This window comes from Phallusia mammillata, chromosome 1 (assembly GCF_965637545.1).
Source record: "Phallusia mammillata chromosome 1, kaPhaMamm4.hap1.1, whole genome shotgun sequence".
Taxonomy (NCBI): domain Eukaryota; kingdom Metazoa; phylum Chordata; class Ascidiacea; order Phlebobranchia; family Ascidiidae; genus Phallusia; species Phallusia mammillata.
In genome coordinates, this window is record NC_137252.1 from 8147436 (window position 1) to 8165263 (window position 17828).

The 17828-nt window shown below is 37.3% G+C and overlaps 1 protein-coding gene across 1 annotated transcript; it reads left to right on the top strand.

The window, feature by feature from the left end:
- The first annotated feature begins 4277 nt into the window (after positions 1 to 4277).
- Positions 4278 to 17756, top strand: LOC145229291 (PHD finger protein 12-like). The gene is made up of 19 exons (XM_080094604.1): positions 4278 to 4478; positions 4808 to 4992; positions 5608 to 5686; positions 6164 to 6354; positions 6889 to 7105; positions 7173 to 7305; positions 7809 to 7926; positions 8217 to 8349; positions 8482 to 8591; positions 10303 to 11135; positions 11606 to 11754; positions 12327 to 12598; positions 12875 to 12977; positions 13835 to 14003; positions 14644 to 14793; positions 14976 to 15080; positions 15202 to 15553; positions 15716 to 15823; positions 16135 to 17756. The coding sequence occupies exons 1-19, from the start codon at positions 4422 to 4424 to the stop codon at positions 17204 to 17206; spliced, it is 4536 nt and encodes a 1511-aa protein (XP_079950730.1). The 5' UTR covers positions 4278 to 4421; the 3' UTR covers positions 17207 to 17756.
- The last annotated feature ends 72 nt before the right edge of the window (positions 17757 to 17828 follow it).

A 17828-nucleotide genomic window follows, 5' to 3' on the forward strand; every position in this document is an offset into this window, starting at 1 on the left:
CTTAGGCGGCGTTTTTTGTTCTATTTAATGACAAGTTTTCTAATAGGCGTAGATTTTGCCCTTTGTGGTAATATTGACATGCTTAATTTTGGGGTAAATATTAGCAAACAAAAAATTTAACTTTTAAAAAAAAATCTGTGTGTCAAAGAAATATGCGTAAAATTGCTGCAATATCATGGGTCTACTTTAAGCTAAACGTAAATGCACACTACAACTTTCCACGAACAGAAAAGTTTCTGCGGTTTGGCTTTGGTATGAACAGAGAAAACTTCAAATAAATTTTTGTGCACTATTCTCCGACTTCCAAAACCTGTATTTTTTTAATACCAACCCTATGAGCATTTTGCATAAGGGTCCTTAGCCCCACTTTTGATCAAACACATTCCTTGCCATCAAGTCCTCGGCGCTGGAGTGTAGCATCCGTCTCCTATTGCTGGTAATCTCCACTAAACGTGCTTTAACCACCTAAGGCGCTGCGGGTGTTTATTATTAATGGCGCTCAGAGCAAATAAGCTTAGACGCGAGATCAGATCATCAGTCCACTCAAACGCTCGCTTGACGCTAATTCGTAACACGCGTAAAACGAAGAATCAATTATTTATCTTTGAGGTCGGCCGTGTACCAACTATCAGTCGAACCTTACCGCAATCCAATGAGCGCCACGTTGTCCTCCGGAACGCTTTACGCCAACCCGATCAGGGCGCTGCCATATCCACATAGCGCGTTCGTTTTGCGGTCAATGTACACGACCGTTTAGGAAATACTCGCTGACAGTTTACGCATTGTGGTTTTTAGCCTTCTAACTGACAAACTATATTAGGATTTTATCTGATATGCTGCGCTGCTGAATTACCATCAACAGCATATTATTAGATATGAATAAATATATTAACCTGACAGCACATAATCCCAAAAGTGCTCTGTCCATAAAGGAAGAGAGAAGTCCATTTCGTTATAGCGAAATGGTAAAAACTGAACAATAACCCATTTGACACTCTTCACATTGTTTTAACTTTTTCAATTGTAATTTGGACAGAAAAAAACACAACCAAAAAGTGTTTGAACCCGATACGCATGGGCGTCCGCAGAGGGGGCACGTGCCGCCCATGCCGATAGGTTCAATTTGTTACTTGTTTACCCACTTATACTTTTTATTTAAACTCTGACAGTTAATGTGTGTTGTTTTATTGATTCATTAATATTTGGAGTAAAAAATTAGTGCACGATTTTCTGAATCTTAATGAACGGAAATGTTTACAAATTTCCGATTAAAATTATCAACAATTGCCGTAAGCATGTCGTGCTAATTAAGAACTGCGCCTGTTTTGTAACAAAGCACTTCTGTGATTGGATAACCGCAAAATCAAATTCCGAACATCAAAATCACATCATGCAATACCTTCAATCGGTTATTAATTATCAAAGCCCAATAATCAAAGGAAGCTGACAATGCGAAGCAAACAACTCATTAATGTCGTAAAGCGCCTAATTACACCGAAGCCTTTGTCTGTGAAAAAAATCTTTCTACTTTGTATGCAAAGTATTCTTTGAAATTTTCCATCGCTAGCACATTGATTCGCATCGCGTTTTGTTTTCTTGACCCCCTGCCAGTAGAAATATGCACTTGCTGCAAATATGCGATCGTTCTGATTAACGCTACATGGAATTTCTAATACACTGCGAAAACTGATTGCAAAACAGCATATACCCGCTTGCCAATACATGAACTGCGTTCATTTTCGCTATTATTCATAATCTGTAGAGTTGCGCCCTTGCTGAAAAGGCCTTGAAACTTGAGATGACAAATTTTGTAAAAAACAACTAGTATTTTCTTTAGAATCACACCAGTTGAACGACAAATTTGGTTAAATTTTGTATTGCGAAGACCAGACTCATTATTGTGTAATTTAAAGGAGTTAAGTTTGTCCACCTGTGCCTTAAACAGCTCGGATAAAAAACACTCAGTCCTTCACTTTAAACAGTTTTACAACGACACGGTTTATGAAAAACAGTTAAATATCTGCCACCTCTGCTGAATATTAGGTCAGTTTGAACAAGTACCTGTATACAGAAAGTAAGAAGGCGGTTTAAACTTAAGGCTGTTCGTGTTTGAGGCCATAATACCTGATCTGTAAAGCTTCTATTCTTATTTGTGACTCATAAACGCGTTTTTGTTTTGCTGGAAGCGACAACGTTGAAAAATCCTAAAACATTGTCTAATCACTCCTATTTACCAACCACGCACTTCAAAGATAATATAAAATACCATTTTCTGCTTGTATTTAGAAAATAAAGTTCAAAGAAATGCTTTAATAAGACTTTTCGTGTTCTAAATAACTGTACAAAAGCAGTTTTGTCAAATTCACTGCCAAATAAGCTGTTGGCCTTTCCTTTAATTTTGTGATTTCTGACTGTAGTAATTAAACGTTCCCCACGCCTTGCTGTTTGTATAAATTACAGCTAATTTAATACAACAGTCTTACGGTGTTAAACACTTACGATTACGTCTTCAAGCTGTTCGTTGAGTCAAATTAGGCTAAAGAGAAACAACTAATCTATTTTACTGCTGCAGTTCAGAATGTATATTGAACCTGATGGTTTGTCGCTAGCAAAGGGATGCATACCCCGTGCACCTTTGTAAAAATGAGTCACAGAGGATACGCGTAAATCTGATGCTACAAAATGGTAAACAACACCCGATGACATTACATTCGTCAATCTTGACCTTTCAAACACTCCCGACATATGATTGATTTCACTATGACGTAACAATACGGGGTTACGCAACAAACAAACAATGGTTAAAATTCGAATATTTTTGTTTAGATTCACAATACTGCCTAATGAACCACAGTTAACAGTTTTTTATTATTTAAAGCTATATCAAAGTAAAACCTCTGCGAATGCAATTGCTTTTTAGTATAGCCGGAGGTTAAACTATAACCGGTGCCATCACGGCTTCCTGCAAACCGTGTCGCGTTAAACAGGAATTCCTATAATCAGCGGATCTGTCCTGTTTGGCTTTTCTACAAAGCAGGTCATCAACTTCGCCACATTCCGGGAGCGATCACATGTAGCTCGAGGTTAAATAAACGAGTTTTGTAACAAGCTTTGGTTGTGCAGCTGGAGTAAGCCACAAAACGTACGTTTCTGTCTTTTTTGAAATAATTTGCTTTGCCTGAAATGAATTTTGCTTTGCCTCTTGTGCAAACCACAAATTTGCTACGAAATCTTTCGCATTGTTGCTTGATACCTTTCAAATTTGTAGTAATTTGTATTCTACAAATCTTGTCCCAAACCCATCACAATTGGTAATAAACTTTGTACTGCAAACAAATTTGCATTTATTTTTTTGTCCAATCTTGTACAGTTTTTTTTTTTTTTTTCGATTACATTCATTGTGTAAAATTTTTGTAGTGGGTAACGTACATACCTTTTAACAAATCTGGTTTCAATGCAATAATTTAAGTACAGTAGAATTCAAAAAACAACTTTGACTTTTATTAGCATGTGTGATTATTCTCGTTTTTTGATACCCCTTATATTGAAAAAAAAAAAATTTTGCTCACTTGTGGCACTAAATACCAAAATTGGGAGCCAGATTAATAATTTTGTTTCAATAAAAGTACTCTTATTTTGATTATTTTTGGATTCTATTTTTTGGCAAAATAAGTTGTCTTGATTTTTTTCGACTGATATGTTGCAAGTTTGTTAACCTTAAAGTTTTATCATTTTCCAAAAAGTTTTGATACAAATTATAAAAGAGTTATGGATTTGAGATTAAGGCTCCCTCAGGGCATTGTCCTCTAAGTGTCGCTGTCTTTTTTGTTTAACTTACGAATTTGGCATGAAGTTCGTGTTGAGAATTACTTTTGCAAAGATGGATTTTAGTTGTTGTTTTGTGACAGATTTGGCGTTTGTCTGTCTGAAACTTCTATCTGGTTTATGATTGTTAGTTTTAAAAAATGAAATTAATGACTTTGAAGCATTAATTTCTGTGTTAAACACTTCAATAAAGTTTTGAAGGTTAAAACAACCACGCGCGCCAAATCAAAAAAAATTTCGGAAGGTTGAAACTATTTTTGAATGTACTTTGCTAACTTACTAGCAGATAGACTAGACAACGCAGAGATTTTTCTATAAAACCGTATCTTTTTGATGTATTTTTATAGTTTATGCAAAATTTTGCCGGACATTTTATAATTGCTTTTAAGTTATGTCAATTTTTAGTCCTAAATATTTAAAACGAAAGTTTTTTGTCAAAAAATATTGCTTTTGTGTTGAAATTCAGTGTTTTATGTAGGTCAGATGCTTCTAATGTTATTGTAACATGCTACTTAATTTGTCATAAGCTTTCTACACCTGTTGTATTTGTGGCTAATTGATCCAAGAGGAAAGAATACAACAATTCTATAATCAAAATGACGCATGCACCTTTGCAATGCTATGATATTGATTACACTGGTGGATTAATGGAGGTAATTTGAAGTCTTGAAATAAAATTATCATTTGAATTGAGGTATAATACAATACAATAAGCTTTTTACAGTGTTAGCAAAGTTAGAAATAATCAGCATGTTGGCCTAACTACAGCAACAAACTACAGTGCATTGTATGTTCAATTTAATAGTAACAAGATACTTTTTTTTGTAAACCTCAATTTGAATGTACCTGTCCTAACAGAATTTTTAATCACATAAATTTGTTTTTGTTTAAATTCCTCAGTGTAAGGATAGTAAATTGTGGTTAGTATTTGCATAGGTAACTATGTAATCAAAAACCTGTACGATTTCACTCTTTGTTTTAGAAAATTCAACAGTTGATAGCTCCCCCATTCAGTGAGGAGGGAGCAAGGCAAGAGCGCAAAAGGAAAGCTGCTGAGCGTGAAATGTGGAGAAGGCGATGTAATCATGAAACATGCGATGCTTGTGGAGAGGGAGGTGACCTATTGTGCTGTGATTGCTGCCCTGCTGCTTTCCATTTACAGTGCTGGTAAGATACCAAGAACGAATAAGCCTTTATTTGTTAAAAGTTTGATGTTTAACGTTACTTCGTGAAAATTGGTAACAGTAATTGCAAAACACAAATGTTTGATTTTATGTCGTGTAAATTGCTAACAACAATTCCAAACACAAATGTTTGACTGTACTTCATGATAATTGCCAACAAAATGGACATGCTTTTATGACTATTTACCTTGCCTATGGAAATGCTTGGTGACCGGCTGATTCTGTATGTCATCTTTAATGGCATATTATGATTTATGTATAAGTGTGCCATGAACGCTGGTCTACATAAATGCTTTAGGGCTGATCCCAGTTATGTTCATCTTAACTGAATACATTCATAATGTACAAAATCCATTATGTTCATTTGTTTATTCATTATGTTCTTGCTTAGAAATGAGGATGCCATTAAATCCACGAAATCGATATTATTTACAATAAATTGCAAAAAGAAACACACAGATTGGTTTAAGTATGCTGAAAGCTTCAGTTTACTATGATTATGTACAAAATTGTTAAAATATATGGCAAGTTTAGGCCTTAGTGTGTTGAAATATACACAGTAAGGACTAAAACAACATCACTGTGCTATTTTTTGTAGCAATCCCCCTTTAGACGAAGACAAGGTTCCCCCAGGGGAGTGGGCTTGCCATCGATGTGTGGTTACAGGCAACATCAAGGTATGTAAGAAACCAGATGCTGGATATTGTCGGTGGTATTTATAAGCTGTCTTCCCTGTTTTGTAATAATTTATGCAAGAACTTAACTTGACTAAAGTTTATGTTAATACTATCTTGAGTCACAGCAATATGGTATGTGTACAAAATAAACTTTTGAAATTCAAATAAAGTTTTTGAAATTCAATAAAAACGGCAAGCTAACAAGAAATGACAAAGTTCTTTACTTAAAAGCCTATAAAAATTTGATTGCAGTGACATTGTACTGTAGATCACATGATACCCCAATGTTTAGTAATAGCTAAAGATGAAAATCTTGGAGAAGGCAAGTCACTAGAAATGACAAAATCCTTTACCTTAGGGACATAAATTGTATTTTAATGGTTTTCCAAATAGCTGAATTGAAATATTTTCACAATACCCAACACATACATCTTTGACTTGTTAAAAAAGCTTGTAAAAATCAATACAACTGTGTAGGTCAATGATGGACACCACCGCCATACTCTGACTCACACAGCCTTAAGTTTGCTAAAACAACACCAGGACGATCTTGGCTGTCTTCCAAAACCACTGCAAGAAACCTTGCAAAACCACAAGAATGTTTTAAATGTAAAACGCAATGATGAAAAAAATGCTGTGCTACCAAATACAGTGGACGGTCAGAAGCGGTAAGTGATTGAATTGTTCTGATTGAATTTGGACCTGCTTTTACAATTCAGCAAATTCAGTGTAATCAATAAGAATAGAATATAACCAATGCCTTTATCAATAGCACTGTGTCACCCCTTCCTGTCTATGCAGTTAGCAAGTTATTTGCTTCTGTAGATTTTATTCATATAGTAAACCTCGGGTAATCCTGACCCATTTGAACTCAAAAATTGTGTGGATTAGGTGAAGTTTCCGATAAACTGATGTCAATTAGTTCAAGCCTTACCACATTACAGATTTTTCGTACCTTGTTTTTTGACCAATTTTGGTGAAGATCCAGATTAATCGAGTCCTGTTTGAGGTCTGCTGTATTTAGAACAACGTCACATATCAAATTGACATTTGTTAGCTTAAGGGTTGACATCATGGGCTATTCAACCAAAAATATTATCAATTTTTATGCACCATCAGTGTAAAAATGAACTGTAAAAACAGACCAACAAATAACGTTTATTTCATGATTTTTTTAATTATTCTTTAAATTTTAAACTTAGACCAACTCCTTCATCATCACCAACCCTACAACAAGTAGTAACAACATCAAGGCGAAGATCATCTCAAGGTCCTAGCCAAACACCAGCAAAATCGGCACTCAAACCTGAACTGTACCAACCAGCAGATTCTGCCTCTAATTCTGGTTCCGTCTATGACAAAGACTGGAGAAAAACTGTCATTAAGGCCACCACAAGAGGGCAAAAGGCCATTTTGGAGGTAATTTATCGCAAACATTGTTTATTTTGTGGTAACTGACATTGCAAATTTTTGTGTTTTGTTTCAGTGTGATCCTGAACTGTCGAAACCCAGTGTAACATTGGACAATCCATTTGGTATGCTGATAGCAGCTGCATCCATGGACAACACCACACTCTTTGAACTGCCAAATGAGTACCTGCTGAATGCCCCATTGCCAGGTACAATAATGCTTAATATATTAGGTATTTTCTTAGCATGAGAAATTCGAAATATTGACTTCACCAGATTCAAATCTTAAACCACCAATTTTGAAAAATTGAAATGGTAAATGGAAATTGGATTTTGTCAAACTTTCTAACTTTACTCATTTACTTTCGTACAATTTTTTTAAATATTTTTTTTTAACAATCTTAGGCAATATCTAAACACACATCAGTCTTTCTGTTTGTTTAAGTATTAAGATAAAAATCACATTTGTTACACATTTTAGTGCAGCTCATATATGCCAAGAAAGGAAAAAAAATAAGCATAAAAAGTAGGACTTGTTCTAATATAACTCCAGAATTAAAAACTATTTTTAACAGCCCAACCCTGGCATTTGCCTTTTTTTTTAAATTAATGCAAGTATTCAATCACAATATTAAGCAATAGTACATTGGAGCTGTGAGATCCTTAAAATTGCCTAATTTATCAACTTATCAAATTTGCCATACATTTTAAGGATCAAAAAAGAAACGCTCTGATGGTCGAGGTATGGGTCGATCCAAGAAGTCAACCCATGAAATTGATTCAAATGGTCTGGTACCTCTACCTGCAAAACTTTGCTTCATCTGCTCCAAGTAAACTCATGTTTTTATTTGACTTTTTGTTTTTATCTGCTGAATTTTTTTTGATGTTGCAAGGGTTCTTATTGAGCTTTTTGTATACTAAAACAAAATTTGTGGTTAATTGGAAACAGCAGTACAGACAAATATGGTTAATCCCAAAGCAAAATTGCCTAGCTTTCTTGTGCAAATAACTGAACATATTTCTTGGCTACTGTTCAGCTTTTTTTGCGATTAAGAGGATTAGACTGTATTCAAAAATACCCAAACAATAATATTACAGTTATCAATTATTTTTTTAACAGATCCTGTCGAGTGGCTGCCCTCATTCATTGCGACTATTGTCCGCTTGTGTTTCATCCCGATTGCCTTGACCCTCCTCTCACTAATCCACCTAGTGGCAGATGGATGTGCCCGAATCATGCCGAACGAAAATTAGTAAGCTCACTTGGACCAAAATTCTTTTTATTCTGTAAAATTTGGTGTTTGATATGAGAACATAAAATGTAACCTTTTTTTATCAATTACATAAAAAAGGATTTAGTGTGAAAATGTTACGTTTTTTTGTAGCTGGATCCACATAGCTGTCAGCTCACCAAGCGCACAAAAATCTATGATTTGTTCAACAAAAGGATCGACCAGAATGATGTGCAAATTAACTTTCTCAAAAAATGTCACAGGTACATCTACTTGTTTTTTTGTAGGTCGTTTTGTGAGAATCGTCCATTATTCTTTTCTATTTCTGTGTCAACTGACAGTGGCAGCCTATTTGCTGACCACATTTTGGTATTTTTCGAGAGTATTGTAATTATGGGTCCCCTTCCCCTGAAGGGGACACATATTGTTTTTGTCTATTTTTTTTTTTTTTTTTTTTTTTTTTTTTTCTTTCTAACGCAGATTTTTTCCCACGTTTTGGTCAAGAAAGAATGGTTCAAACTTTTTTAAATTTACACACATTACAGATATTGGTCTAAAGATGGTCCATGTGAATTTTGACCCCGTTTGATCCCTCGGTTCACCCACAGCCCCCCAAAACGTGAAATTTTTAGCACGGATTTGTTCCCACGTTTTGGTCAAGAAAGAATGGTTCAAACTTTTTCAAATTTACACACATAATAGGTATTGGTCTAAAGATGGTCCATGTGAATTTTGACCCCGTTTGATCCCTCGGTTCACCCACAGCACCCCAAAACGTGAAATTTTTAGCGCGGCTATTGTTCCCACGTTTTGGTCAAGAAAGAATGGTTCAAACTTTTTCAATTTTACACACATTACAGATATTGGTCTAAAGATGGTCCATGTGAATTTTGACCCCGTATGACCCAGAGATTCACCCACAGCCCCCCGAAACGTAAATGTGTCTAACGCTCGTTTGGTCAAGAAAGACACTGTAGGCAGAAGTACCAAGAGAGTGTCGTTTTATTAAGTTATCACTCACATTTTTAGTTTTGGCGAAGGTTTTACACCTATGACGTGATTTAAGCCTAATAACCGTGCTTCGGTTTTGTATATGTCAAGAAAAACTTTGTTAATAAAAGTTAAGATGAAAAAATTAACTTGACTTTTTTGCCAAATAAATGTTTTTTTAAATGCTCGCTGTCAGGTTGGCCGCCGCATGATCACGGGTTACTTAAGGTCAACTAGTCGGTATTACAAACACAGCTCAGAACTTTCTTCATAACGTAGCGTTTTTTTAACAATCAATTTAGGAGTCAATACTCAAGGCATGTATAAATTAGGCTTAACAGTATTGTTGAACACGAATGACGGCGTGCTATTGAAAACGGTGTCAAAAGGTCAAACAGTCGTTTGGCGTGTAACACAACTGTTACAGCTTTCTAGAAAAAAATGTGTTTGAAACCTGACCTTGGACCACAATATCTGGGTCAAAGCAAGAGAATCAATTGAAATTATTTTTTTTGTTCTTTTTTAAAGTTTTTGTAATTATATGACAATAATAGTGCAAAAAGAATACGAACAATTTTTTTTATTGTTGGGTTAATGCTTTCTAAAAATTTGTCCTTAAGAATGTAAAAATCACCGCAACATTTGTTTACCGTAAATCCGCACAAACATGCGTGTGGGGACCCATTAGTTTTTGTTTACAAAAACAATCATATGTGTAGATCAAATGATGTGTATAGTAAATTGGTAAATATCGTATAGAATATATAAAATGGAAGTATATCAGAAAGCCACTCTTCTAGTTGTATTTTTGCATGTTTCCAATTCCAATAGAATGCATTGCCCAGTCGAGACCTAAAAGTTGTAAAATATGTTTGTCGCCTGAGTAAACAATGGCACATAATATAGCAGAGTTTTATTGTGCTTGAAAAATTTCATGCTAGGCTATATAATGTAAACCAGTTTTAATTTAACCTGTTTTAACAGAACTTTCCCACCCAAGCCAAAAAGTAATCACTTCACCAGGAAAGTAAGAACGAGGGTCCCGCGGTCAATCAAAGATCACTATCGAAGCCCCCTAAACCCGCCCCCACCTCCTGCCGACTACCTTCATCTATCAACCCCAACTTCTGTCACCCTTACAAATCCTCCATCTGAGAAGTCAATCGGAACATCTTCAGAAACTCAACCTCCAAGATCTTCTGACGAGGAGCAAGATTTGTGGCTTAAATCTGTTGTACATCTTCAAACTGAGATTGCTCTTCATCTTGAGCGAAACAAAATATCAAAAGCGATTAGTCCTTCTAATATTGGACAACACACACCAAAGAAACTTCAAGAGTTGGCACGCAATGCATGTGTCGGCTATGGAGCAGTATTACCAGCAAAGGAACTATCTACAAACTCCAATGACGGACAGAATGAGACATCTGCTGTTGACCAGTCCATCGCTACGCACCCTGCAACACTAAAACGAAGAAATTCTGACCCTGTTGCCCACATAACTAATGATAATGACCTTAAAAGACCAAAGCGAGCGGACAGTGTTACAATTTACAAACCAGTATTACTACCTGATCGGCCTTTCACAAAACTAGAATTCAAGCCTTTGTGTCAACTTAACGGACAAATAAAAGTGGAATCTGGCTCGAATTCCACTTATGTTTCGAAGTCGTCAAGTCATCAAGCGCAGAAAATGTTTTCTCGAATAAGTACTTGCTTCGATTCGGAGGAGCAAGACGTGGAAAAGAACAAAGTTATCGATTCTATGGATCTGAATGGAATGAAGGATTCCCATGGCGGAAATTTTCAGTCTACAGGTAAATGATGTTAAAGGTTTTTAATTTCAGATTTCTTTTTATCATATTAATGATGTTAATTTTAGCATTTAATCTTGCTATTAAATTCCATTGGGGGTCAATGAAATCATGTCTTTTTGGTAAAGATTTTGTCCATGGCAAGTTGTATACGATTGATTTTTTATGAAGGGTCTTGGGGTTACTAAGCTAGCTTTAACCCCTTTAAGGTTTACTGGGTCTGAGCAATTGCTCTTCAGTTGCTGTTTTAGGGCATATAAGTGTCAAGGGGAAATTAGAACTCACAACCCTTCAAGTCTGAGTAGCTTAAGCCAACTCCTAAATCTTTGGGCTACCATAAATCAAAAGTTTAAGTCAAAAGATTATTTACAAATTTATGCAGGTTAAACAGGTTTATGGTGTTTAATACACATGCTGAACTTCCGAAAATATTATTTGATCAATTATAATATTTAATTATTTTTGATTTTCAGGTCACCCTGAGCCGGTAAAGTGGGTGATGAAAAAACTAGCAGAGCGCCTTGCAGGAACGAATGATTCCAAGCAGCTGAAAATGTTGGATGACAGGTTAATTAAGGCACTTGCCATGCAACGACTAAGAGATATTCTGTCCACAGACCAGGTAACAATAAGTTTTCCGCATTTGTTATATCGAAGTATTATTGATGTTTTTGCCTCAGAGATTTTGTATATCATTGGTTGATGGTGGATTAGGGCTTATTACAAAACTGCAACAGAGTTGCACATACATTATTTTATTGGGGCCTCAAATTTAGCCTTGCTACACTTATGTAAAAACTTGTATTTGAATGGTACTGCATTTCGCATGAGCACAAAGTTAGGTAATCACTGTAAACCAATCATTTGTAAGTTGATTCCACAATTAACCGTTGCACTGACATTATTGATTTAAGTCTTCTTTAGTTTCCCTTTGCTAAGTCTCACAAGTCTTTGCCATAGGTTTTTATTTTTAACCTTTCTTTGGTATACTGTGCTGATTTCAATGTTAAATTTATCCTCAAAGTTCTCTGGCAGTATAATTTTGCATGTTTTTTTTGTTCCAGCCGTTGGGTCAAGAAAGGGTGCTTTAAACTTATTTCAAATTTTCAAACATGTCAATCAGTTATCCAAAGTTTGACTCCATATGACCCAGTGGTTTTCATTTGAAATAATTTTCATTTTTGCAATTCACAGCTCGATATCGATTCAATTTTACCTGATGCAACAAAACCAACATCACACCTGGAAAAAGAAAGCAGCTCTGTACATCACAAGTTACAAGCATCATCCTCAAACTGTTCCTCCCGTCAGCAGTTCGAAAATAAAACTAAAATGGCCGAAGACACACAGACGGGAAAGAGCACAGAAGTGTTGGACTTGAATCAAAGCAATGTTAAACAGATACTTCCTGCTCGTGCTGTGTTTTACCACATGGAGACAGGGAAAAGAAAGAAAATGTATTACAGGTAAGATTGATGTTTACTTCTCATAACAGTGTTTCTCAACTAGTGTGGCACTTTGCCAATGGGCCCAGGGTTGTAAGTCAGCGGGCTTGAAATTCAGGCCCGTTTACTACTCTGAATGGGCCATCAAGTTAGGTAAATTTTATAAACTATTATTTTTTAATTTCTTGTGTTATATATCTTTTTAAATTTAAAATAAGTTTTTTTGTGGTACAGATCTTTTTAAATTTCTTATCTTACAGATCTTTTTAAATTAAAGTAAATTTTTTTGTGGTACAGATCTTATACTATTGGGACAGTTCAAGATTGTGACTTCGTTCTCTCTTCTGTCCAACACTGCAACTTTGTCAAGGCCAGACATGCTTGTGTATTTTTCGACAAGGTAATTAAATATTTCAGCGTTAAAAATACCGTTACGTGCAAGCGCCCAACAACTATATCATTTTAGCGACTTTTAAGGTATTTTCATGTAAGCTAAGCGTGTGTATAAAAGCCTGGTCACATGGAAGGGTTGTTCGTTTAACTCAGTGGTTCTCAAACTGTGCGTCGCGACGCCCTGGTGCGTCGTTTCAATTTTCCAAGGGCGTCGCAGAATAGTTCCGTTTCGTGGCTTTTTGTTGTTGTATCAATAAACACAGCTTTAATAATAAGTTTCCTCATTATCTTTTATTTGCTGGTGCGTCGCAAGACCAGAAAACTTTTCCAGAGGCGTCGCAACAAAAAAAGTTTGAGAACCACTGGTTTAACTGATCAATAAGTTATTCACTTCAATGCATGCTTTGGCAGCAAGCCAAATGTGACTACATAGAATTTCGACGTGGTAGTAATAAATTAATCGATTTTTTTCAAATTGACATTTTTGGCCAAGTAGTTAGAGCAGTGGTTCTCAAACTTTTTTATTGTCGGGTCCAAAAGGTATTTTTTAAGTGTGTAGGGAGCTGCAGAAAAACGAAATCTTGAGAAAATCACTAAAGAATATGACTTTGAAAGCTAAAATGGCAATGTTTGGTGATTTTCTGAGGTCTGGTGCAAGCCGCAAAATAAGTAGTTGGGAGCCGCATGCGGCCCCGAAAACCGAGTTTGAGACTGGCTTGACTAGCCCATCCCTATCATTTATGAAGTCTTTCATGCATAGCACTACAGTAAAACACATGCTTCGGTGATTTTTTATGATTCCGTACTTCATCAGCATGTCAGTGTATAGATTTGCAAAATTTCCACCGCCTATTTCATTCCCAGCTTACCGAGCAATACGAGCTTGTATGTTATGGCGACACCATCGTTGACGGCATTAAGTTTGGCGCCAACGTGTTCGAAAAGGTGCCTAGGTCGCTACAACGCGGACGCCATAGAAACAAGATGACGCCACTCACCAGAGCTATTAAACGGCTGGTAAAGAAAAAGTCCGGTAAGATTTTTTGTAGTGTTACCCAATAAATGTTGTCTGTGTCGTTTTCTTGAAATCCGAACCCTGTGTTATACATTAAATTTTTGTTGCAAGTGAACAAATATATTTTTTTTATTTGACTTTCAAACTAAATTTGCTTGATCAGTCCTATAATGTGCAACTTAAACATGTAAAAAATAATTCTTTCAGATAGTTTTTAGCAATAGTTTTGTCCATAAACATTTTGTTGTAACGTTTGTTTTACATTATGCCACTCAATACCAATTCTAATTTTAGTGATAGTAACCAGGGCTTGGGAGTCGCTTATATTTTTCCAAACTCCAACTCCAAGCAAAAACAAAGTCTTTGTTGCCCGTGACCAATTTATTGCTGTTTTTAACAAAAGAGTCCGAAAGTCGCCAAAAAAGTTCCCAACCCCGATTCCACAACCCTATTAACACTTCCGTCCCCGTCTAATTGTATACAACGCTTTCAGGCAACAAAAGTCATATAGCCGCTCTTTCTCCATCTACAAGCCTAAACAGTAACGCTAAGCTAAACCAACCTTTAGCTAAGCAGTAAGCACGAATTAAAAAGACGACAGTACCCTTAGCATTGATACATTATTTCCACATAGAGTCAGACCTATTTTTTTTTGCAGGAACTCAAAGTCGCCGACCAAACCTAAGATCTCAGGCGTCGACATCGAAAGCTACTTTCCGCTTTAAATCGCCTGTTGGAGAGAAACCTGAAAAGGTGGAGCCTTGTGGATGTGCCGAGCAACAGGATAAAGTAGTGTCTGGCTGGGAAGGTAAAAAAACAAGTATATATTTATGTTTTAGTGCCTACCAGTCTTTTAGATCAGAAAGCGCCCCCGGACGAAACGCAGTGATAAACAGTCTGTTTGTATGACGAAACTGTGTCAAACTACAGATCGTACATTGATTCTCAGTCTTTAAAACTTGACTTTAATCGTAAATGATATTGTTACAGGTCCAGCAATCTTACACCACGGATCGGTTGTAAAATTCGGTTGCATCGAATTTCTTTTCTGTCTGCCACAATTCGCTATGTTGGAACCACAGGGCAGAGCACAAGGTAAATATACAAGAAACTAATTGGATCTTTTAAAGTGAGTTTATATGGCCAAGTCAAAGAGCCGCTGTCTTGGTTTGAATCAGCATTTAAACGTTCTTCTGCATTCCCTCAAATTTTTCAGAATCTGAGCAGCGAATGTGGCACAAAACTGCGGCCGTCCTACGCGAGGCCAAACGCCGCCCGGACATTAAGCCAACTGAAGATGACGTATACGCGTTTGACGACAACGATGACGTCACTGGCAGGTTCGGCGACCGCCCTCGGCGCACTTGCAGGAAGAACAAAGAGGAAGGAGAGCCAAGAAGAAGATCTAGGTCCTCATCCACGCATAAGAAAAAGGAGGTCGCAACTAAACACGCTTCGTATGAACCCGAGACGAAATCGGATGAGCGCAAGCGACCGGATGTGTTGTTGCCGCGAGATGGTGCTAGAGGTCAACGGCACGGGCTTGTTGAGAAATCAGAGAGCAATAGGTAAAAAATATGTTGTTGCATTTGTGTTTGTATTTTTTCAATTTATTAAACGTCTTTGTACAAATAATTTTTTACTAATGTTGGTTAAAACAAGTACTGTCCCTTGCGATTTTTTGTTAAATAGTTAGTTTTTTGCAATTCCTGTATCTTGTGTTGATTTAGTTCTCACGGTGCATCTGCCACGTCATCAATTAACGATGGCGACGTCACAGAAATGTATTCGGATGACGACAGAGATTTTAACAACACGGATGATATGAAACCCACCAGGTAACATGTCATTGCAGTTAATGTTCCTTACCAAAATTTAAACGTCAATGAACTCCCCAAGTTGTAGATTGTTTTTTTTAGGATTTTACATTATCAAAGTTATACCGTACTCTACTTGGTTAACACGACGACTGATGTTCCCTTGATTCATAATAAGTTATTACGTGTCTTCATTAAATCATGCCGTCTAATCATCATTTTTGTTACTGGTCTCTTTAATATACATCCATGGCGGATATATCATTACCAACACAACGTTTTTACTACAAAATCCGAAAACCAAGAAATAACTTAAAATACATTTTGTGTAGATTTTCGCAGAGGCAGAAAGAACGTCAGGCAAAACGGAAACCGATAAGTGAAAAAGACAGAGCAGACGACGATGAAGAGCAGGGGTCACGTGCCAGGAACTCGAGAAGCCGGACTCCACTAAGAGGTTGCTCTCCCGTCCAGAGCGGCAGCGTCATTGAAGCTGCCATGGCACGTAAAAGCGACGCCAACGAGTTTCACGGGGGCGCCGCCAAGCGGAAGAAGCCCAGTCGACAACGTCACAATTCGCCGCTCGTCAGAGATGACGTCACGCGCCCGGTGAAACGTCAGAAGACAAAAGAGGATGAGCCCAAAGCGCAGCTCCTGGATTTTACTATGGCGGCGCTATCCGAGACCCAGAATATGGCGTTACTTGGCGTTGTGAATTCCGACTCTGACGGAGCCGACAGCAGACCGCCGTCGCGCACCACAGGCAGAATGACCTCCATTGACCTCACGTGTAACGAGACGCTTTCGGAAGAGCTTGACTCTCCGTCCTTGAAGTCTTCCACTACAGCCTCGTGCTCGCCAATTTCGTCTAGAAACTTGTCACCTTCATCAAGCAGCAGATCATTGCTGGACGAAATACGTCACACCACTGACGACCTGCTCGCCGAAGCGGAACGGCGGATTGCAACAGAGGAAGCGGTGCTCTCATTGGTGGGTATGGCATCGCAGCACAGCCACCCACCCCAAAGTCAATCGCGCCCCGCAGACACCACACCCTTGACGCATATGCAGTGGAATCACGTCACAAACCCCCATAATAACGTCACTAACAACGACGTAATGACGTGGAACAACAATCACAACAATGTGGTGATATCAAGAAGTGCCAAAACCACTACAGTGATTTCTGAAGTCCAAGAAAAAGTTCGTCTCCAGAATGATAATTCTGAGGCTGAGCACCCGTGGAGAGCAAATGCCAACACGCAGGAACCGCCTTTGATTTGTAACAACAAGATCCCTGTAAATAACGTGCATAGCAGTGAAGGCAAAGAGCCATTGGAAGTGAATGCTGATTCCAGCGTCAACGCAAACGACAGTGAAAGCTTGTTTGAAACAATCCTATGAATGAATGTTTTTCCTTTTTTACTACTTTGTTTTGTGCCTGCGTTTATTGCAAGCGTGCCCATACAAAATATACCATACTTTGTTGTTGTTTTCTCACTACCACTATCTACGGCTTTTTCGTTTCTTTGCCAAAAAAGCCAACGGTTGTTGAGCAGTTGTCGCATTTTTTTTACTTTCGCTTCACGCTTTGTTTTTTAGGCATGGCGCACCGGTCGTGGTTGATATCGCCGCTTTACATTGCACTATCACACTGCCTTGTTCCTTTCACAACGCTTCGAGACGTTCGTCGGGCCCGCGTAAGATTTCTATTTTCCCATTTTCGTCAGTAGTACATGGTGGTTCACCAAAAAGTCTTACAGGCAAAATATTGTTTTTTTCGTGTGCGTTAAAAGATGACGGAGTTTTTTGACAAATTCGTTACAGCCAGTTGTATTTTCTATTCGACGGTGGAGTTTGGGTTTTGCGTTTTGTTTTGTTTTAGACCGCGCCAAGTTTCCAAACCGTGTTTTTGTACTTCACTTTTCGTGTTCAATAAAAACTTTTTGCCAAGTTTCGTTTCAGATGTCCAAAAACAGAGTACCAAGTCTATGTCAGTTATTAGTTCATTTGTATTAGCTGTAAA

Excerpts from the sequence above, each read along its gene's own strand:
- LOC145229291 (XM_080094604.1), top strand. The coding sequence starts at position 4,422 with ATGACGCATGCACCTTTGCAATGCTATGATATTGATTACACTGGTGGA. Across the intron at positions 4,993-5,607 it reads GCTTTCCATTTACAGTGCTG|CAATCCCCCTTTAGACGAAG; the intron begins GTAAGATACCAA and ends TATTTTTTGTAG. Across the intron at positions 14,794-14,975 it reads AGTAGTGTCTGGCTGGGAAG|GTCCAGCAATCTTACACCAC; the intron begins GTAAAAAAACAA and ends ATATTGTTACAG.